At 41.3% G+C, this 23402-nt stretch overlaps 1 protein-coding gene and 1 long non-coding RNA gene across 4 annotated transcripts in view; one reads left to right on the top strand and one right to left on the bottom strand.

The window, feature by feature from the left end:
* Positions 1 to 1622: 1622 nt before the first annotated feature.
* The window catches only part of LOC111841508 (protein kinase C-binding protein NELL1), a 214173-nt gene continuing 192393 nt past the window's right edge, over positions 1623 to 23402 (bottom strand). For 2 of the 3 annotated variants that reach the window (XM_023807322.2, XM_023807305.2), the window contains 5 exons: positions 16097 to 16237; positions 6148 to 6341; positions 5207 to 5383; positions 3888 to 4112; positions 1623 to 3786 (listed from right to left, as the gene is read on the bottom strand). In XM_023807322.2, the coding sequence (XP_023663090.2) occupies positions 3736 to 3786; positions 3888 to 4112; positions 5207 to 5383; positions 6148 to 6341; positions 16097 to 16237 (788 nt within the window). In that variant the 3' untranslated portion in view covers positions 1623 to 3735. The remainder of the gene's footprint in view (positions 3787 to 3887; positions 4113 to 5206; positions 5384 to 6147; positions 6342 to 16096; positions 16238 to 23402) is intronic. The other variant, XM_023807314.2, reaches the window with a different exon arrangement.
* Positions 20310 to 23058, top strand: LOC111841523 (uncharacterized). The gene is made up of 3 exons (XR_002837699.1): positions 20310 to 20343; positions 22670 to 22743; positions 23017 to 23058. It is a non-coding gene; the product is annotated as an uncharacterized lncRNA (long non-coding RNA).

Below are 23402 nucleotides of genomic sequence, written 5' to 3' on the forward strand. Positions count from 1 at the left end.
TCAAAATCTGGAGTGCAGTTATATCGTTTTTATTGCAGGAGCAATATTTAAGTTTATAAACTTTTCTGGAATGTTCTGGAAAATTTTTGAGAATAATATTTTCTTAATTTAATTGATATTTAGTGGCTGGATATCAGACTTGTGTTTTGACAGGAAGTTAGTATTGTAGATAAAAATGGCATGACAGTTCAGTCAGGGACTCATTGCTTACTGTTCAATCATCGCTTTTCGTTAGCTGTTGATTTATTGCAACTGGCAACATACATCTGCATGTCTGCTTCATACCCACCTGTTTGCCTGCTTGCTCTTATTTTCCTCTCACTCACCTGCAACCTGCCTGCCACGCCACATGCTCACCAAACTGGATCTGCTTTCTAAACATACAATTTACATTCAATATCATTGCCTGTATTAAAACACATAAAGGACAAGTCAGCGTCTGATTAGTGGTTATTTGTTGTTGTTGGGATTTCATTTGGAAAACTGCTAATTTGCACAATCTTTAATTAACAACCACTTAGGTGGTGAACTGCATTTCTTTGTATGTTTTAATGTTCTTGACTTTAAATGTAATTTATATTATTTACATTCTTCATATGTCTAAATGTTTATTTTCAATAAAATCCTCTTTTGCACTATGACCAACATTTGCAATATGACCAACTGTAACACAAAACCCCTGAAATACTCACATGATGTAATTTATTGCGCTCTCAATTTGCTATTTTTCAGTTGAGTTTATTTATAATTTCTATAGCTCTTTAAAAATAGAAGTTGCCCTCTTTATTAACCAGTATTGGTCTAATATTGGCAATGACACAGAGAGGGAAGCAAACAATTTACATGACGCCGCTTCACTTTTGGGGGGGTCTCAAACTTTAATGAGTTCCAGTTTGGCATCCATACAATGTCTCTGCAAAGGTTGAAAATTATACATCAAATAGTTTTTGAGTTATTATCTTAATGGTGTCATGTCAAAACTGTCTTTTTTGCTATTACTATGTAGCGCAGCTATAATTTTGGGGTGATCTGTCTCATAATTTAATCAATTCCTGTTCAACACCCATTCAATACTTCTGCTATGTTTGAAAAAAGATTTGTGAAATATTTATGGTGCTAAAGGGATCAAAACTCCTGCTGTTTTGTACTATCTCCATGCGGCACTCCTTCAATTTTGGGGCAATCTGTTATGTAATCTAAGCAGTTCTACTTCATCACCCATACAATGCCTCTGCAAACAGTTTTTGAGTTATCTTCTTAACAAGAAAAGTCTCTGCAGAGGCAGACTGGTCCCAAAACCATATATATTCCCCACAGTCTAGGGAATACAATAATTTCACACATCAAGGCAACAAGGAGGACTCGGCTCATGTGTCAAAAGACAATACATATTAGGATCAAGCATGAGTAACTGTAGGAGTTCCCAGCATGACCGTGAGGCTAGAACCATCGTCATAGTAAATAGGTCAAACCATTTGTTTAAGCAGATCTTTAATGCCATGTTATTATACCTAAATTGTATTGACATACAGATTTCAACTTTTTGTGAGGGAAATTAATCCCTCACTTAGAGCTAAAAGTAGTTAGGAATGCACACAACAGCAATTAAACAGACACTACAGTTAAACAACTAAAATATTTATTAAATGAAAAAATGTACAGAGTTCTCCATCACAATGCTGACTTTTAGTGAACTCAGAAGAGATACTGTACACCGTAGAATGTTACACTGAGTACTTGAATGAAATATTTAGCCAATTTGTGAGTTGAATATTTTTTTCCAAAAAAGGAGCCATCAAATTATGACAAGACGTTTTCTTGTGTATTTCATTCAGGTTCTTTCTAAAGGACAATTTTATGGCAGATAAAATCAATTAATTACAATATGACACCAAATGTGAGATCAGCAATATACTGAAAGTGCAATTCGTATTGTTCAAGGTTGATCATTATTCTTTCCATATTTTTCCTCATTAGAATTGACAGATTTCATTGCTGTCAGATAATAGAAATAATAATCAGTGCTTCTATGCTAACCAATACTACGAGTTTTGGACAATAATACACACACAAAATCAGTGTTGTTAAAAAATACACACTTTGCTTTCTCCTACAAGTAGGTAGCTTAGGACTGAAGAATCTATATTAACACGTCCAGTGTCTTCTTGATATAGTCCTAGCTTTACACAGTATTTACAGACAAGGAACCCCCACCAAATTCAGATAAATACACAATTTTGGAAATTATGAACAAAAGCTCAGTATTTTACATTTACACAGAAAATCTAAGGGAAAATGTTTTAGTCATTTCATATAGTCCACGAATGACAAAAGGAGAGGGGGCTGTTTTGAGTGCTGAAAAAAAACTGGCATTGTTAGCTGTCTCTGCCAATCGCTACTGTGCTACTCCAAGGCTCATCCTGTGCATGTGTGTGTGCATATATACATCATGCATAGTATTGTGCAAAAGTCAAAGAAAATGATCTTCATTGTATATCTCCTTAGCATCTTCAAAAGGTCTTCGAAAGTAACCCTGGCAGCCCTAACAGACCCTTGTATTCTTTGGGCACTAGCACACCTTGTTTGGCTAAACAGTACATTGCTTATTATTTAACTAATTAAAATATCTAATTAATTGAGCCGTGGTTAAATTTAGCGAATACGTGTAATGGATGCAGTGCCCCTGAGGAGCGGTTTGGGAACTGAAGTGGTGTTCATCTAGCCAGCCCACAGTATGCCAGTGACTTCTTGAAGAACAGAACAAATTCTTGTTAGATTTTGTTGTGTTATGGATAATTTGCATATTTTCTAATGTTAAATTGTTTATTTTGACCAGACACTCAAGTACTACGCAGATAAAGAGCTTTAAACATTTTCTTTGACTGCCGAAGACATTTGCACAGTACATAGTTATATATTTATAAATACACATACACACACACATACACAAGAAAGAGGGTTTCTCTCTAACATTTTGTCACTGTTAATATGAGAACATCTTTTGGAGTTATTCTTTTGGAGGAATTTGTCTACCAAGGACATTTTTTGGGGTATGGACAGTAGAGACATGTCCCTTCCAATATTGTGGGAGTACTGTGTGTGTTTGGTGGAGTGGGTTCGGGGCTGATTTGGTCCTTACCAGCGTTGAAACCAAACCTACGCCCTTGCTTTCTACCTACTGAATTTGCTACTGCGCACAACTTTATCCTGATTTTAGGAATGTCTTTAGTTATTAGACTTAATGTAAACTACTTATTTAGCTGGGCGATTGTTGGGTACTGGTTCTCATTGAAAGGGGAGCCCCCATGATGGGGTTATACAGTTGCGACCTCGGAAGTTAAGAGGGAGGCTGTTGCTCTTTCAAAAAAATGTTTTTCCCTTCTTAAACGTATCAGTAACAGTGCTGCCAATAACCTGTTTAGTTCATGTTGCTTCTCTTTTGATGAGCAAAAACCTAAAAACACGCCACACTGACCAAGGAGGACCGGGAGAAATCGTGGGTTGATCTCGCTTTTGTGACAGACACGTTCAGTCCACTACGGCTTTAGCAGCATCTCCCGGTGCTACAGCCAGTAGAGCGACCGTTCTTTCTGAAAGCAAAGCTCCAGGCGCCTCCAAGGTGTTGACACTTAGGCCATAGTCTGGTGTATTGCAGAACAAAAATAAAACTTAAAAAATAACAGAGCTAGCTCTTTAAACCAGAGAAGCGCTCTAAGCCTTCAGTAAGAGCTGTGTTTAGTTGTTCATAAGACATTCCAACTCCACTGAACAGCAGGCATTCCCGTTCTACAGAAGAGGACAAAAAATTGTCATTAGTAGCTACCCAGGTAAATATGGTGTCATGTGTTACCCTGCGTGCAGGGAACCCTGGCAGCAAATTTTATTACCTTGCATATGCATGTGGTACAGGGAGATCCGGGCACGTCCCACACGGAGCCACTGAGGCGTGTGATGCCAGCGCTGTCCACGCACGTTTTCCTGATGTCGTAACTGATGTTGTCGGCGAGGCAGGGGTCTGTGACACAGCGTGGGCAGCACTCGTCCTCAGACACTGCCGTGTACTCGCAGGAGAGCGTGGGACAGGCGAGGGGCCAGCAGTCCACCTCTCCTGCCTGGTACATACAGAGGAGGAAGAGGAGGAGGAAGGTTAACACACTCGCCTTGTGTGACGAAGCCGCCAAGACGGCATTCGAACAGGCATTCTTACATGATGAACCATAAATGGAGGCTGGGTGGAAGATATTAATCATACAGTCACCTGCAGGCAGAAACTATAAAAAATGCCATTTTGGCCAAGTGGCGCATGAGCTCCAGGTTACTGTCCCATTATTTCCCAGTTAATTGCAAAGCTGTCACTGTAACATGAGTCCTAGTCAAATTAGGCAGCCACAGCACTCGCCAATTAGGAGAAATGAAATAAGCCACTCCAAAGTAAGAAAGGTCACGTTTTAGCGATAGAGACCAAAATTGCATGCATTAAAATAATAATTGGTTACTGTCGGTATACTCACTGCCTTTTACAAATTAGCTTCAATTACTTACACATACATTCATTTCTTTTTTCATCAAAATTCAAATTAAGTGCAAACTTAATAAAAAAAAAACTCACAGAGTATAAAACAAATGTCTAACATTTAGCATCTAGCTCTGTTCCTTTAGCAATATTATTAACAAATTATTATTATTACTCTGTATGAATGTCTACTGCATCAGCGCATTATAGCATTTTATAGTTGTCTACCAACAAAAGGATTCAAATACTAGATTGTGTTTAAGGGTCATGCCGGTGTTTTACATTATACCTCTATCTTATAACAAATACATAGAGCAGTGTTTCTCAATCCAGTCCATAGGGACCCACAGACAGTCCATGTTTTTGCCCCCTTCCATCTCCCTGCCAGACAAACCACATTTTTTCTCCCTCCCAGCAAACAAAAACATGGACTGTCTGCTGGTCCCCGAAGACCAGATTGGGAAACACTGACAGAGGACATACCTTCCTTATTGCTGACCTTTCCACATGTTTTTGAATATATAAAAAGCAAATATAAGTGGCAATAATGTAAGTAAAGAATTTAACAGGTTTATTCTATTATACTCTATGCCCAGTATGACAGATGGTGCGTGTATAAAATGTATATTAAAGGAGTCAGTTACTAGCACTTCCTAGCCAAGGAAGATGACCCAGTGCTGTGAGTATACAGACCAGACATCTGCACTGCCGACAGCTGTAGATCCACTTGTCCCCGCTGTGGTAGAGCATGCTGCCACTCTGGTGTACACACTGGCTACTCTGTCGAGTGTCACACTCTGGACAGCATAGCAAATCTACACTGCGGTTCTGGCAGTCACATGCCATCCGCCTACATGTGACCGTGCCGTCCTGATGAAAAGAACAGGGGTTGTTGTATTAAAGCAGAGGTCATTACTGGTAGAGCTGAATTCCCTGCTGCTCCACTGCTGCCAGGGTTTTTGGGGCACATCCAGTAAGAAACTGTATGGCATTGGCAGAAAAGCAATGGAATGGACTTTTACCTCAGAAAAAAACGGTGATATTAGATTAACCCTGCATTTTCTGCTGAACAGAGAAATATCTCTAATAGTCAAGAGCAGAAATTTCTCAAAGTAAGTCATATTTCATAATCAAGGATATGGTTATATAAGACAGAAAGCATCTTGAGAGTACTTGTAAGCTCTGCAGTCTAGTTCAGGGTGATCTTAGTGACAGGTATCCTCCACAGAGGACTCTGTTAATGCTTTGGCATTCATGGCATAGTCATGCTTGTGAGAGATGCTGGTACATAAAGCACCTCAGTATAACTAAAGAGTAAACGGTAAAATCTACTGAGGCACATAAGCCCCTTTAAGACCCATTGAGGTGAATTATGAGCACCTCTTTCGGTAATATCATGCTGATTTCTTTAGAGTGTGCTTCGTCTGTAACCCGAATTGAAAAAAAATACCTTATGGTATATTTGCCTATTTCAAGAAAAGAGATAAATGAAATAAAGACCTGCAGAATTATGGATGCTGCATTAAGAGACACTAGGTCTGGTAACAAGCAGAATATAACCCATATATACAGGGGTTTCAGTTTGGACGAGCCTGCTTAACACGGGCAGAGCTTGTGCATTCTGAGTTACCCACCTTGCAAGAGCAGACAGAGCAGTGATCCTGTTCCAGAGTCCAGACTTGCCCGTTCTGCTTAAGCGCCCCCTGGTGGAGGCAGTCTCCCGTGCATGGAGGGCTGGAGGTGCACAAGCAGTCAAAGCTCCCCTGCAGGTTCACACACGCAGAGTCATTCCAGCAGGTGTGTGTCTGTGTGGCACACTCGTCAATGTCTGCAACACACACAGGAACACGCTGGACAGTGTGCACACATCAGCATTTATTCATGTGTGAAATACACAGACATTACATACATTTATCTGCTGTGCTGCTTTTGAACCTGGGTGTATATGAGTGAGCTAGATCACATTCTTCAGGCCATAGATGTACCGGCTGATGCATATGTTGATATGCTGTGTAGATACAGTAAATCTTTACAAAGCAATAAAATTGCACAATACTTCCTAGTTATGAATTCAATGTTCATTTTATTCCAAATAAACCTTTGCCAGGTTTCAAGACAGGGGAGATTAATTTGAGACAGTTGTACAAAAGGACATTAAAACATTACACAAATCTTCCAAACACTTGTGTTTTCAATTTATACAATATAGTGTGATTACAAATGATAATGTGTGCGATCACAATAAGGTGAAACTCAGAAAAGTAATCGGCATCCACCCTTCTGCATTACGGACAAAACTGAGACTGAGACAGAGCTTTCTAATGCTGGGCAGTATGTTTCCAGAATGCCCTGATAATCTTCTGATTTCATTGTGCTGCGCACAGATTTCAAGGCACCCGAGAGAGCACAGCAATCACATAACATTACTGAGGCTGCTTCATGTTTTACAATAGGGACGGTGTTCTATTCTTCGAAAGCATCATTTTGTCTTCTGTGAACATGCTGTGACTTACCAAAAAGCTCTAATCTGGATTCATCTGTCCAAAGGACATTTTTCCAGATGGACTGTGCCTTGTCAACATGCATTTCAGCAAGTTCCAGTTGGGCTTTTTTGTGTCTGTATTTCTGGAGTGGGGTCTTCTACCATGAAGCCCGCTTTCCTTCAGACAGCGATGGATGGTGTGACTTGAAGCTATAACACCTTGATTTTGATGGTCACCCTGGTTCTGTGGCTATGTCAAGGGTGGTTGCCTACTTTGCCACAGGCCGTAAACTTCTTGATAATATTAGCAACCGTGGTCACAGGAACATGAAGCTCTTTCTACCCTTTACTTTGCTTGGCTATTACCTTCAATCCATTCCTCTCTGCTTCTCCTTCTCTTCTTCATGTTCTGTGTGATACCCATAATGACACAAAACTGTGCAATGTTTTCTATGCAATTGGTGACCGACTATAAGACTGAGGACATCTGTGATACTCCATCCATCCATCCATCCATCCATCCATCCATCCATCCATCCATCCATTCTCCGCTGCACACATGATTCCAGGTCTCACCACCGGTCCTGGCGATGGCTGCTCCGAGTGGGTCAGGGGCTGGTACAGCGCCAAGGGGTCATAATGCAGCACAACAGTCCTGCACCGCTCAGGCATTGGCACCCTGTACACTACTTCGGAGATCCATTCCAGGACCTCCCTAGGGCCCCTCCAGTGGCTGTCGAGGTTGGTTCTCCACCCCTTCTTCTTGATGGGGCAGTTGCTTTCCTGCACCACTGCGCGATACGCCCACAGGACCAGGGGAAGGTGGACATCCCAGTCGCGCTGCTGCTTGTCCATGAGGAATATTAGTTGTGCGGCTAGGGTACAGTGAAACCGCTCTGCCAGCCCATCGCTCTGTGGGTGAAGGGCGGTGGTGCGGGTCTTTATGAACCCCAGCTGCTGGCAGACCTCACCAAACACCTATGCCTTGAAGTTCCTCCCATGGTCGCTGTGTAGCTCCTGGGGGGTCCCAAAACTGCAAAAAACTTGTTGAGGAGCTTAGCCACGGTGGTGGTGGCACTCTGTCCAGGAATCACATATGCTTCAGGCCACTTTGTGAAGTAGTCCATCGCCTCAAGTATGTAGTGGTTCCCAGCCTCGGTGCGGGGGATAAGGCCCAGGACATCCACGCCCATGTGCTCCATGGGGGCACCCACCAGGTACGGTTAGAGGGGAGTCCAGGATTGCCGGCTAGGACCCTTCCTAGCCATTCACATGTCACAGCAGTGCACGAATAGCTTGGTGTCCTGCCAGCAGCCAGGTCAATAGAACCACTGCTGCAGCTTCCCTAGTATCTTTGCTGCCCCGAAATGCATGGCCCCCACAGCCCCGTTTTGTGATCTTAACATGGCGGGGCGCAGACTCCAGGGCACCAGCAGCTGCAGCAGCTTCCCTGTGCCTTTCGGCGATTGCCCACACCGGTACAGCAGCCACTCGTGCTTCTCCAGGGAATGGTAGGCCTTTGTTTCCAGATCGGTCCTCCCAGCTGGTCACCTGCCCTTGGTCATTCACTCCCTAGCATGGGGTTGCTGTGCTGCTCCGTGGTGAGTTGCTGGCGATCTACTTTTTTGTGAACCTGGTCAACTGGTGCCGTGTGGGCAGCAGCTACTCACTCCTCCGCTCGGCAACAGTGATGGCAGCTCTTGGTAGTGCAGGGGTGGCGAGAAAGAGCAGCTTCCCATGGCAGCGCTGGATATCAAAATCATCCTCCACCAGCACCTCCGACCAGCAGAACAGCTGTCCTTCCAGGTTGTGGAAGTTTAGAAGCCATGCCAGTGACGCAAGGTCCATCCACAACTGGAACTGCCAGCCACAGTGGTAGGGATGGAAGTGTTTTCACGCCTGCACCAGGGCCAGCAGTTCCCGTTAAGTCATGTAATAGTTTCCCTCCTACCGGCTAAGTGTCTGGCTGAAGTTTGCAACCACACACTCCTGTTTGGGTGCCTCCATTTGGGTGTGACAGCATAGCTCCCAGCCCCACGTTACTGGCGTTCATGTCCAGGATAAAAGGGAGACATGGATCCAGACATGCTAACAGACGTAGACGTAGACGTAGAAAAGGGCGTACACAGTTCACAGAGGCGGCATCACCTGAGGTAACGGTTTCTAACCGCTTTCAGGTGCTTCCAGCTTTAGAGCCGGAAGAGACTGGGGAGGCAGGTGGGCCCTTGGGCACCAAGGAGCCACCTAACCCCAGTAGGAGGGAGGTTGTGGTAGTAGGGGATTCAATTATAAGAGGTGTAGATAGTTATGTGTGCACCCGTGATAGAGGGTCCCGTACGGTGTCTTGCCTGCCTGGTGCCCAGGTAGGGGACCTTCCAGATCGAGTGGACAGGCTTTTGGCCCCAGCCGGGGTGGATCCAGTGGTCGTGGTGCATGTTGGCACCAATGACATAGGAAAGGGCAGAAGGGCTGTTCTGCAAGATAAATTTATAGAGGTCGCGGATAAGCTTAGAAGCAGAACATCCACGGTGGTATTCTCTGGAATACTTCCCGTGCCACGTGCAAGTCAGGCAAAATTAGCTGAGATAAGGGGATTAAATGCGTGGCTAAAATGGTGGTGTAGGAAAGAGGGGTTCAGGTTTATGGGGCACTGGAAGACCTTCTGGAACAGGTGGGACCTGTTCAAGCCGGACGGGTTGCATCTGAACCATAGGGGAACCAGTGTATTGGGTATTGGGGAGGCGTATGTGCAGAATAGTTGAGGAATGTTTAAACTAGGGACTGGGGGGGCAGGGAGGTCAGTTATGAATTTATGTGGGGAGAGACGGAAAGCCCAAATAAATATTAAAAGTAGACAATGTAAAAGGCCTACCATTAGTGGTCTGTATTTGAATGCTAGGAGTATTAGAAACAAAATTAATGACTTAGAGGCTTTAATTTCTTCAGACAATTACGACATTATAGGAATAACTGAAACATGGATGAGTGACAATGATGGTGATGAATATAATATGGATGGTTATACGTTGTTCCGTAGAGACCGGATAGGCAAGAAGGGAGGTGGTGTTGCAGTATACGTAAAAGAAAACTTGCAGGCAAGGGAACTCACTGATAAAAATAAAAATTCAGAAGCTGTATGGATCAAACTTGATGCTAAAGATTCAAATGGCCTAATTGTCGGGGTTTGTTATAGGGCACCTAATGTAGCTGTAGAGGAAAGCAGAATATTATATGATGATATCAGGATTATGAGTAATAAAAATGATGTGGTGGTTATGGGTGATTTTAATTTACCTGGGATACAGTGGGACACAGTCTCTGGCTCTTCTGTAAATGAACTTGAGATGGTGGAATTAGTACAGGATTGTTTTTTTACTCAGTTTGTTAATACTCCTACCAGGGGAGAAGCCCTTCTTGATCTCGTTTTTTGTAATAACCAGGATAGGATTGGAAAATTAGAGGTTTTAGACCCATTGTACGGTAGTGATCATAACATGGTTAAATTCGAGGTTAATTTTAGTGTCCGAAGAGCAAAGTCTAAATTAAAAGTATACAATGTTAGGAAGGCTAACTTTAATGGTATGAGACGGAAATTAGAAACTGTAAACTGGACAGAGTTAAATAGCAAAACAGTTGAAGAGGCATGGGAATTTTTCAAAAGCACATTGTTGCAAGTGCAAGAGGACTTCATACCTGTTTCCAGCAAAACTAAATCTAGGAAACGACAACCAAGGTGGTTTACTAAGGAAATTAAGAATAAAGTCAGGAGGAAAAGGGCTCTGTTCCACAACTGGAAAATAACTAATGATTTCAAAATCAAGCAGGAGTATCTAAGTCTACAGGCAGAGTTAAAAAATGACATTAGGCTATCAAAGAGGGATGTAGAAAGAAAAATTGCATTGGAGGCTAAGCATGACAGTAAAGGTTTCTTCCAATATTTTAACTCTAAGAGAGCACTAAAAGCTGAAATCACTAATTTGCAGGATAGTAAGGGCCTTATAATTGATAACGAAATTGATATGGTAAACGAGTTTAATGATTATTTTTCAAGGGTGTTCACAATAGAGAACACAAGTAATTTACCACCAATTAATACGAATACAGCATCGTCTATGACCAATATATGTATAACTGAGGTTGATGTGATACTAAGCCTAGCTAAACTCAAAATAAATAAATCGCAGGGGCCTGATGGCATCTTACCTTTAGTCTTGAAAGAGATGAGGGATATTATTAGCCAACCTTTGACTTTAATATTCCAGAAATCGTTATCTGCGGGAGTGGTACCATCAGATTGGAAGCATGCTAATATAACACCCATATTCAAAAAAGGGGATAGAAGTAATCCAGCAAACTATAGGCCAATCAGTTTAACTAGCATTACTGGAAAAATAATGGAAGCTATAATTCAAGTGAAAATGGTAGATTACCTAGATGCAAATAACATTATAAAGGATAGCCAACATGGATTTAGGAGAGGTAGATCCTGCTTAACGAATCTGCTTGAGTTCTTTGAGGAAGCTACAAGTGAAATTGATCACAAAAAGGCCTATGATGTGATTTACTTAGATTTCCAGAAAGCCTTTGATGTTGTCCCCCACAAACGGCTCTTGTTAAAGCTTAAAGCTGCAGGAATTTTAGGAACTGTGGCAGCTTGGATCAAAAACTGGCTAACTGATAGGAAGCAGCGAGTAGTTATTAGAGGCACTATGTCACAGTGGGCCTCTGTTTATAGTGGGGTACCGCAGGGTTCAATTTTAGGACCACTATTGTTCCTAATTTACATTAATGATATTGACACGAATACATACAGTAAACTGGTTAAATTTGCAGACGACACTAAGGTGGGCGGGGTAGCAGATACTAATCAAGCAGCAGAGAGGCTTCAACGGGATCTGGATTTAATTAGCGAATGGGCTGATACTTGGCAGATGAAATTTAACACAGATAAATGTAAGGTAATCCATGCAGGGAGCAGAAATATACAGTACAGATATTTTATGGGTTCCACTGAAATAAAGGTAGCTGATTACGAGAAAGATCTCGGTATGTATGTTGATGCTTCCATGTCCCACTCTCGCCAATGTGGGGAAGCAATAAAAAAGGCGAACAGAATGTTGGGTTATATCTCTAGATGTGTGGAGTTTAAGTCAAGGGAGGTGATTTTACACTTATATAATTCCTTGGTAAGACCCCACCTAGAATACTGTGTGCAGGTTTGGTCACCATACCTCAAGAAGGACATTGCTGCCTTAGAAAAGGTGCAACGAAGAGCTACGAGAATGATTCCTGGTCTTAGAGGAATGTCTTACGAGGAGAGGTTAGCGGAACTGAATCTGTTCAGCCTTGAGCAAAGGAGACTAAGGGGGGATATGATTCAGGTCTATAAGATTCTAACGGGTCTGGATGCTGTTCAGCCAAATGACTATTTCAATATTAGTCTAAATACTAGAACTCGTGGCCATAAGTGGAAATTAGCGGGAGAACATTTTAAAACAAATTTGAGGAAGCACTTCTTTACACAGCGTGTAGTCAGAGTATGGAATAGTCTTCCTGCTATTGTAGTGGAAGCTAAAACCATGGGTTCCTTTAAATCAGAGCTAGATAAGATTTTAACAACTCTGAGATATTAGCTAAGTTCTCCCCAAACGAGCTTGATGGGCCGAATGGCCTCCTCTCGTTTGTAAATTTCTTATGTTCTTATGTTCTTATGTTCTTATGTTCTTAACACGGGGGCATTGGCGAGTGCCGTGCAAATCTAGTTGAAGGCCATAGCACAGGCATCCGTCCACGCAAAACTGCTTCCCTTCTCTGTGAGGCAGTGCAGTGGTTTCACAATGCTGCTGAAATCCTTGATGAAGCGTTAGTAGCCAGACCCAGAAAGCGACGTAGCTTTCTCACATTGTGCAGGGTTAGCCAGTCCCACAGTGCTGCCGTCTTTTCCAGGTGAGTGGCCACACCTTCCCCGTTGACCATGTGGCCCAGGTAGCTGGAGAAGGGAGCACTTCCGAGGGCTCATGCCTGCCGGTCATGGAGAACACAGTCTCACAGTTTCGTATTGCCCCAGCAAAGTCAAAAGCATGGACCAGGAGATTGTCGAGGTACATGATGCACTCAGTTTGGGGGACATGGGACAAGATTCCCTCCATGAGCCGCTCAAACATTGCCGGGGCATTGCACAGTCCGAATGGCATTGACTGGAAGTGCCATAGTATGTAGCTGATGGAGAAAACGGTCTTAGGGTGAGCTTCTGTGGCCAGTTTGACCTGCCAGTAGCCAGTCCGGAGGTCCAGGGTGCTGAACCACGTTGACCTAGTGATGTAGTCTGGTGTGACATCGATGCATGGCAGTGGATGAGTCTTTCTTCATCACTGCATCCAGCCATTGGTAGATGACGCAGAACCGCCATGTCCTGTCTTTTTTGACTGCTGGAGCCGCCCACGGGCTGTCGGATGGCTCTATGACTCCTGCCACTGGCATCTCTCTGATCCTTTGCTCCACCGCTTGTCGCTTTGCTGGGACAGTCTGTGCGGATGCAGGCGAATTGGCAGGGCATCCCCTGTGTCGATGTGGTACTGCACCATGGAAGTGGGTTGGCAATCTTTGTCCCCAGCAGTGAAGATGTCCTAGCCTTAAGCTTGTCCTGCTGTCCACTGTCAGGTCCAGCCTGCTTCATTGCCACACTTCCTGTACAGCTTGCACCATCTCGGGAGATAACCCTCACTGCCATGTTACTGTGTTCTGTGATCGGGGCAGGGCTTGGGGCTGTGTTGCTGCTGCTCTTTCCTCAGTTGCTGCAGGCTGCTCCCTTCCCACAGTTAGTGGTCTTCTTCACTCTCTGCTGCTGACTGCTGCTGTGGCACTGGAGGGTCACCATGCCTGTGCTGAGGCGGAGGGTTGCTCCCAGCTTGTTGATGGTGGCCCCCAGTCAAGTCAGCAGGTCCAGACCAATGATGCAGGGGTTGGCAATGTCAATGTCAACAAGCCAGACTTCCTGCACCACCGTGTGTCTGACCAGCTGGATGCACAGCTGCCTCTTCCCCTTCATGGCCAGGCACATGCTAGTCACAGACGTGAACTGCACATCGGTCATCCGGTCATCCCAGCCAGCTGGTGCAGAGTTTTTGTGCTATTCAGTGCTGTGTAACTTTTTTGTTTGATATTGCTTTGACATGAATTAATACCAGTTTGCTAAACAAAAATGATTGGTCAGTATCAACGAGGAAGCAGGACTCAACTGTCATTCAGAATTCTGGAGCTCAGGAGCAAACTTACACTGATATTTTGACAATATATCTAAGCATTTTGACTCTTATGGTTAAAATGATGCTGATTGTACTTTTCATTTTGATGGCACTGACTAATTAATTGGTGGAATCATTTGCTTTTGAGACATTAGCTAATTGTTTTGGGTAAGTTACAGGCTTTTGTAGGCTTATGCTGTATGCATAACATGTTTTGAGAAATGCTCTTATTGTCTTGAAAATGTTTCATGAAATGTGCCAAGCAATCGAGAACAACTGTAATTCCATTTGTTAGATAAATTAGTTATATCCATGACAATTTATAGGATAAGGAGTAACAAGATAAATGGATGGATCATAACCATATATTCATGTTATTTATGAAGTACTCTTCATGGAATTACTGGAAAATTGATTTTGCTTGAGAATTAATTCTTTGTGGAAGAGGACAAAGTAATTAAATCAAGATAACTGTCATCATAAATATTTTTACACATGGACATATACTGTATACAGCCTGTATCACTTTTCAGTTTCAGTTTTGTTTCAGAGTATGCTCAAAGAGCACTGGAAGTTCCCCCTAAAGGCCAAAATGGAATTCAGGTAAGCTTTTTAAGTTTGAGTTCCCCTTAGTCTGTGATACTTTGATTGAATGTACCTGTATGTGAATAACCTGCGATGGACTAGCACTGGAAATAAGGTTTCACATGTCCATAAAGTGAATGGAAAATGGCAAGAAAAAAAGCCCAAGATATCACAGTAAGTTTATATCAGTATGCAGAGATGAGATTTGTGTGTTTTGTTGCTTATGTAAATATACACCGGCTGATATTAGTATAGTGCATGTCTGTTTTTATATTGCACAGAAATATATATGTTAAAAGACATAAAAGCACATTTAAGTTGACCTATATATCATGCGATGCAAAATTCCAAAGAAATGGAATGGATTCTAAAGAATGCATCTGAAAATAGTATGGAAACCAACTGATGTTATATTTAATTGTTTAGTAGATCACAAAAGGTTATGAAGTTAAGTAATTCATGCAAATGTGTCACCTTGTGCCACGACACATATTGAGAAAATTCTAACATTTTTGGTTTACCATTATGCCCAAATTTCCACTTAAATGAATTCTGGCTTGACAGCCTACAGAGCCAAAGGGTCGATGATTAAGACAATGTTATGTTCCCTTGTGAAAATTAACCATGGTTTTACTATGATTAAATAACCATGGTTTACAATGGTTTGCCATTTTTCATGTTTTTTTGGGTAACTGTGGAAACCATGACTAAGGTTTTATCATGGTTACTGCATAAAAACCTGTGGCTGGAACAGAGCACTGTTACGTCGAGTGTGGAATAAAAAGGAGTGTGGTTGGTTGAGAGCACATACGCATTGGAGAGGGTGTGTGTTAGTCGTTCCCCCCCCCCCCAAAGTGGCATGGGCCATGAGTGTTGCCCGAAGACGGGAACAGTTGGAATAGTTGGCCAGCTCAGCTTGAGTGAAGAGGTGGAAAAACTAATAAATGAACAAACAAATAGAAACAACCTGAAACAACCTAATTATATTTAAGCACCCCCTAGTCACCTCCTGGGTATGGTCCTTCATTACTGCAGGATATACAAATATCTCACAGTCAGGGTGGGGAGTAAGTGCCTCATTAGGAAAAACATGGTTGGAATAGGTATGTTATATTACCAGCTCTGAGTATGCCTCTTTCGTGGATTCCACACAGTTCTTGTATCCGTGCCAGCTTCCTACAGCGTGCCCATTTCTCATGGGGAATTTGGCAAAAAACGTCTTTATATTAACACTGACATCTTAAGCATGCTGAGTTGCACTCTGGTGCTCACCAACACAGGATCCCCCGTCGAGCAGGTAAGATCCATTGTCCTGGAAGCCACTTCTGCACTCACAGTGATACCAGCCAGGCAGGTTGACACAGCGGGAATGGTTGTGACACTGGATCAGGCCTTCTGCACATTCGTCGATATCTGTCGAGACAGAGAGTAAGATCACACAAGTGTCATAAAATGTTTCAGGACTCTTCCAAACAAACATATCACTACTCTGGTATGTTTAATTTTTTATTGATACATGTGCATACAGTGAATTCCATCAAGATGAATGTGATGAAGTGATATTTTGAGCTTAAACAATAGTGCAAGCCTTATGATACTGTATTCCATGGACTTCAGCAAAACAGGGCAGTTTTCACATTTGATCCTGTTAAAATGATAGCTCAAAATATTTGATTGATCTTTTTCAAACTTTACAGAGGCATTGAATGGTTGCTGAACAAACAAACGTAGAACTGATACATTTTCAGACAGATCACCCCAGAGTTGCAGCAGCGCTACATGGTAACAGCAAAAAAAGGGGGGGGGGGGGGGGGGGGTAGTTTCAGACATTGGATCCCATTAGCGTTATAATTCCAAATGATTCGACAGATCGTTTTCAACCTTTCCAGACCTGTTATAAGGATGACGATATGGACCTGTTTAAATTGTGATAGGAAAATGGGCAGATTTGAGTCTTCATCTCATTGAGATAACTCAAAAAGTTTTTGATGGATCATTTTCATACTCTGCAGTGATGTACGGCTGCTGAACTGGAACTGATTAAATTCTGAGACATGCTGTATAAGGTTGACTGGACATGGCCAAATTTTGGAACGAACATCACCAAAATGAAAGCAGTCCCACATAGGGATAACAAAGAGAAGGCCGCCTCACACATTTGATCTTGTCAGCATAATAACTCAAAAATTATTTTTCTGATCTTTTCCAAACTTTGCAGACACATTTTATGGGTGAGACAAATCACACCAAAACTGAGGCAACAGCATTTTGTGACAACAAAGAGAAGGATGAGATGATTAGAGGCTTACCCTTGTGAACAGGATCAATCTATATGTTACAATTTACAATTAAGTTTTTCAGAAAATGTAAGTATTAGAGTCTGCACCCGTCAATGATTTGCTCTGCATTAAAAAATGCTGTGTTCTCCTGTAGCTCAACAGATAGAGCATCGTTCAAGTAATTCAGACCACATAAAAAATATACAGGGCCAAGCATACAGGACATGAATATTTTCAGCCATGCCCCAAATATTTTTGTCTCAAAATTTTTTATTTCGTGCCACCCAGTAACAGCAGATCATGTTTCACATTTAAGTTCAGCAGAGAGGAACCATGGATTGAATTTTAGTTCTTCTGGGGAAATAAAATATTGATTTGATGCAGAGGCACACAGATGACACAACCAATACAACAGCTAAAAAACAAGCTAGCCTTTTCTGCTATTTCCAGTAGAGAATAAGCAATTAACGCAAAAACTAATCACAGCTTTCAAATGAGGTATTGCTTGCTTTTAGTAAGCAAAAATAGGCACAATTAGCCTGGACTGATGAGCGTTGATTTTTAAATATGTTGATATGCAGCAATCTCATGCAGAAAGGGCTGTTGTGTATGCAGGTTTTTGCTGCAACTCCCTAATTAGATTACAAATAAGAGGACTGATTAGCTGAAGATTTCTTACACCTAGATTTGAACAGCTGACCTAAGGGTTATCCCAAAAACCTGGCCCTACACAATCCATATGGAGAGGTTTTTAAAAAATAACATATGACTCATGCGTTTATCCAATTCACATAAGCCATTTAAATGATACTCAAAAAATATGAAATTCATATTAACATGCGTTATGGCCTTTATTGAGGTAGAATACATATTAAATTAATGGTCTGTCAAACATATAAATACTACATTTATATACAATATATTAAATGTATGTCATTAGTCATATATGTCCTTTATATATGTAAAATAGATATTAATGTTTTGTCAAACATATAAGCTCTACATTGATGTACAATGCATATTAAATGCATGTTAAATGTTTTGTCAGTATTTCTTTGAATGCATAATTCTTTGAATGAATCAGTTGAATCGTGGACAGTGGTTCCACCGACTGAATGTGAAGGTATCATACATGTCTTTCATTAAAATGTTATAAAAGCAATATACATTTTTATTAAGAAACAACAAGGACTAAACACATACCTCCTACTGTTTTATCACAAATGTTAAAATGTAAAGTTCATGCACAAGTTATATATTTTTCCCATAGGTTTTTCCCTTCAGCGCCTTACATGTTAAGTATGTTTTTGTGAATCCTCAATCATCATACACAAAAAAACACTGACTTGTAGGAAACATATAGAAAACATCATGCATTATCATACATAACTGAGATAAGAACAACACTTGATAGCCTTATATGAAACCTGCATTTTTTGGCCTTTTGCGGAGAATTCAATTCAATTTTCAATTCAATTTTATTTATATAGCGCATTATCACAACATTACATTGTCTCAATGCGCTTTACATTTCTGCCTCGTAAGGACCCCCCATTGAGTAAGCCAAAGGCAACGGTGGCAAGGAAAAACTCCCTAAGAGGAAGAAACCTTGGGAGGAACCAGACCCAAAGGGGGAGCCCATCCTCCAGGGGCCGGCAGATGAGTCAAACAAACAAGATGAAAAAGACTGGTCACTATATGCAGTCATAGCTCACAGGTGTGTGTTGTGTGAGAGTGTTACAATGATTTTATCATGTCTCAGGCTCTGCCAATTGCACAGTAATGGAAACGTGCTGTTTTGTTCTCTAAATTATTACGTTAGACTACATTTACATTACATTAACATATTTAGCTGACACCTTTATTCACAGTGACATGAGCCTAGATCACAAGAGTGGAACTTTGACAGTAGAATCATTTCAACCATGATGATGTAACCAATAGTAATTGTTATGACTTAGTCAATTGCAGTTGAATTGTGACATTGCAGACAAATACACCTGAAAGATGAAATCAAAATGCTTAGATATGGGGTTTGTAGAAATTAAATTCAAAATAAAAACTACCTTGTAACGTGAACAACAGTGAAGTACGGTGGAGGGTGCATCATGATTTGGGGCTGCATTGCTAGCTCAGGGCCTGGACAGCTTGTCATTACTACATGGAAAATTAATTGGCAATATTTTAAAGGTAATTCTGCAGGATAATATCAGGGTGGCTATCTGCCAGCTGAAGCTCAGTAGAAGCTGGGTGATGCAGCAGGACAATGACCATAAATACTGAAGTAAATCTACTACAGGGTGGTTTTAAAATAGGAAATCTCCCTTTTGGCCCAGGCCTTAACCCAAAAGAGATACAGTGGAATGGCGTTCGAGAGATGTTCACACCAGACATCCTAAAAATATGGCTAAGCTGAAGCAGTTGTACAAGAAAGAATGGTCCAAAACTCCTCCTGAATGTTATGCAGGTCTGATCCACAGCTACTGGAAGCACTTGTTTGAGGTTATTGCTGCCAAAGAAGGTTCAACTAGTTAGTAAATCCATGGCTTTGCTTACTTCTTCCAACCTACACTTGGAATGTTTGAATTATATATTCAATGTGTACAAGAACAATCACTAATGCAGCTCATTGTAGATGATGATCAGATCACGTTTTATGACCAATTAATGCCGAAAACCAGATAATTCCAAATGGTGCACATACTTTTCTTGCAACTGTTGGTTGATGTACATATTTTGTTTTAAACACAGTATATACAATTTTAGTTCTCTTGCAAGAAATTGGGTCTTCCTCATTAAATGTGCACCAACTAAATTTTCTACAGCGTACATATACTTCACCTCTACAAGATGAGGACAGAATGGTCCTTTCCCTAAGTCCTGTTAATATCATTGCTGTTCATTTCTTCAGAGTGCAGGTGGGCTAGCTGATTTGATAGCCAAAATGCAGGGGTTGTGGCATCTCACCACAGCTGGGCTGATTATCCCCCTGCTGCTTCTGACTTCACTATTACATTCCTGCAAGGTTACTGCAAGGGAATGTAACCTGCATTATACAGTCATCTGTCTAATGTCAAAGCAATGTCCTGTTGCTTTGACCTCCATTCTCATCATGAGATCTGCTGGAAAATAACATCTGACAAGTTGAGGAGGAACAGATCTAACCAGGGCTCTTTATTTGCAGGTCACTCTTCTTATGAGGTAATGCCTTCAGGATGAGAATGAAGTCTGTGAGACAAGGTGAGATGGAAATTAATGAGAATTAAGTCAGCCATTCTGCATGTGATAGAACAGCCGATCTGATGTACCCGTTTGTGAGGTCATTTTGAGTCCTGAATGTATAGTGTGAAGAATGTAAAGAAGCCCACTCTATACATTATAGATGAGACAAATGGTGGCAGCAGATGCATACTGAATAGGTGCAAAGAAGTCACACTTTCAGTTCATCTCGGTTTCTGCAGGTGTAAATGCAGTATCATGATTCTGACCCATTTGAAACATGACTGATGCTTTAGACTGACTGGATTTGCCCCAGTGGCTTTTCATGTGAAATCCAGGAGACGTTGCCATGAAATGCCTATTGAACTAGATTTGGTGGTGTTGAAACCGACAGCATTACAGTCCCTGGTTAGGCCTGTCACTTGGTCAGGCCATTTAATCCATACTCATCCCACACTCACCATCTTGTACTATTTGGATGGATCACCTGGAAATATGAAAGTTAATTAATGTGTTTTTACCTGAATGCTCTGAGTCCTTGTTGTAACATGTACTGTACATCTGAAAGCATACTTATTCATTTATTGCACATTCCACTTATATGAGAAGTTGCAGAATCATTCCCCTCCATTTAGTTACTTGTAATTGTGGTTACTTGTATTCCTTAGTATATATTTTAATGTCCGTTTGAAAATGTCATTTAAAATATTTACATTTTCTATATGTTTAAATATTTCTATCCTATTTATTTCTCTTTTGTACTATGACCAATATCGTCTGTGACATAACACTAAGAATTATAATTGGTACACTAATGATATATATGAGGTCAGGAGGGGCTACAGACAGTTTTTTTTTTTGATGTACATGTAACTCATTTATGTTTAACTGATGCTTTTATCCAAAAAGAGTAGCAAGATGAGGTACAATCAGAGGCATTTCTTGGTCCTGAAAACATCTAAGGCACATCGCAGAATATCCGGGGCTTTTTGTATGTACATGAAAATCACATTATGAGGTCCACGGATGGTTCGCTGTTATCCATGCCTATCTGTGGTAGGTCTTCCAACATATCACTTGCGGATACTGGAGGACTACTGTAATTATTATTATTAATTATAAAGCTCAGGGAGCTTTGGTGTCATCCCACTGTTGCTGTAGATGGTCTGCTTATGCACTTTCATTTCATGCACGAGCAGATCCATTTCCTTTGTAGAGAAGTGTTCTTTTCTACTGCCTGGCAAATTCATCGCAATAATAGCAATCTGCCAAGGTGCAAGTGCACCTGCCTCTTGAAGGGAATGGGAGATGACACTCTGATTGGCTTACAGCATTTTATACCCCAAACACACCCATGACTAATTCCAAGACTTAGTATAACCCTTTTCGACCATGTTCCTTATATTGCTATTATCTTTCTGCCATTTAACCAGCAAAAGTGGGTTGGCCATGCCCCAGAAGAACTTGCGACGTGCACATCAGACTGTGCACTTTAGATAGGTAAAATAGGGCCCAGAATGTTTTAGTGTTTTTATAAGAACTCACACCTCCTATCTAGTTTCATTGATTGGACTCCAGGTTTGCTAACTCTTGACTCCATTTTTCCCTTTTGTTGAAGTCATTAGCCTAGGGGTTAAATTTTTCAACCTACACTGTGCATGGTTGAATGAAGAATTCAATGTGTACATGAATAATACAACAATTCGTGTGCTATCAGTTAAAATGGTTTGTGTTTATTCATTATTGTAACTTCGAAGATGGTCAGATCACACTGACCAATCAGTGCAGAAATTAAGGTTATTCCAAAGGGATAATGGGGAGAGGTTCCAATAATCCGATTGAACGTTAAAAATATTATAAGCCAAAAATGTATATGATAAGACACATAATTAAGTAAATAATTAACCACTGTCACTGAATAGGTAAATAAATAATTGCTGTCTTCATGCTGGGCAAATATGTTGAGTTTCATCCCTAAGCTTTCCTTTTTTTCTTCTTACCATAAGCAGGAGACACACAGGAGACATTTAGTAGATAAAATGCGCTTGGGGAAATTTAATTAAATATGGAGAAAAAAAACACCATGCCCTACATTGTTCAATGCTGTATGAGATGTTTACACTCTGTATAGAGACTGGAGGTGTGGCTGGGTGGATGCTGAGATTGCCCAGCATCAGTAGAAAGTATAATCCACCATATCATTATCCCATGAACCATACAGGGAATTTGATGGCGGGGAATGACGAGGAACAATTGTTATATTTCACTTGTGATTTTTATTTTAAATGGAACATTTGTCATAATTCATAGAAAATATTGTGTATCGCTATTCCATCCTAAAATACAGAGAAATTGTTTTTGGTCCAACCCTGCAGACCATACAAGAGGAGGAGAGGGATATGCAGTTTCCCAAGTCACAAAGTAAGTGAAGTGTTTTTATTTGTTAGCTGACTACGGCTACGTTTACTTGCGATAACCTGATTAAGATGTCTACATGTGTTTTTAATGACCTGATTATGGCACTAGTCAGATAAACACAGTAATGAGGTTATTAAAACACTCCCCACACTCTTCCCACATCCAAGGTTTTGTTTGCATAACTGCCAAAGCTGCATTCTGGTTAGCCGGTCAGTACCTGACAGCTGTTTCAGGAGTCCCAAAAGCTAGCCAATCATGGAAGGTCTCCTTCTCCAGCCTGATTGCCCCATTTACCCCTGATGTCCCCCACTGGGTTCTGCAGTTGCCGCCGCGACAGGCACCAACAACCTTACAGCCACAGCTCTGCAGAGCTGCCTCAGCAATAGCAGCACGGAACACAAGCAATTTGGACTCAGTATCTCCAGCCTTTCTTTGAACGTAAGAGACATTTTGCCGGAGCTGTCAGTCAAAGGGGCCTCTGCCAGATGCTCAGCATACCGTCACTATATGTTTAGTTTCTGATATGAGTTTCCTGAAAGCTTCATGATGCTAAGTAGCTAATTACCTAGAACTTAAGATCAATCGTTAATTAGTGAGTGTTTCTCGAAATCCATTTGGAATTAACATAGTTTGTTATCTAGCTCTGAAATTTACACCGACCC

This window comes from Paramormyrops kingsleyae, chromosome 11 (genome assembly GCF_048594095.1).
Source record: "Paramormyrops kingsleyae isolate MSU_618 chromosome 11, PKINGS_0.4, whole genome shotgun sequence".
NCBI lineage: Eukaryota > Metazoa > Chordata > Actinopteri > Osteoglossiformes > Mormyridae > Paramormyrops > Paramormyrops kingsleyae.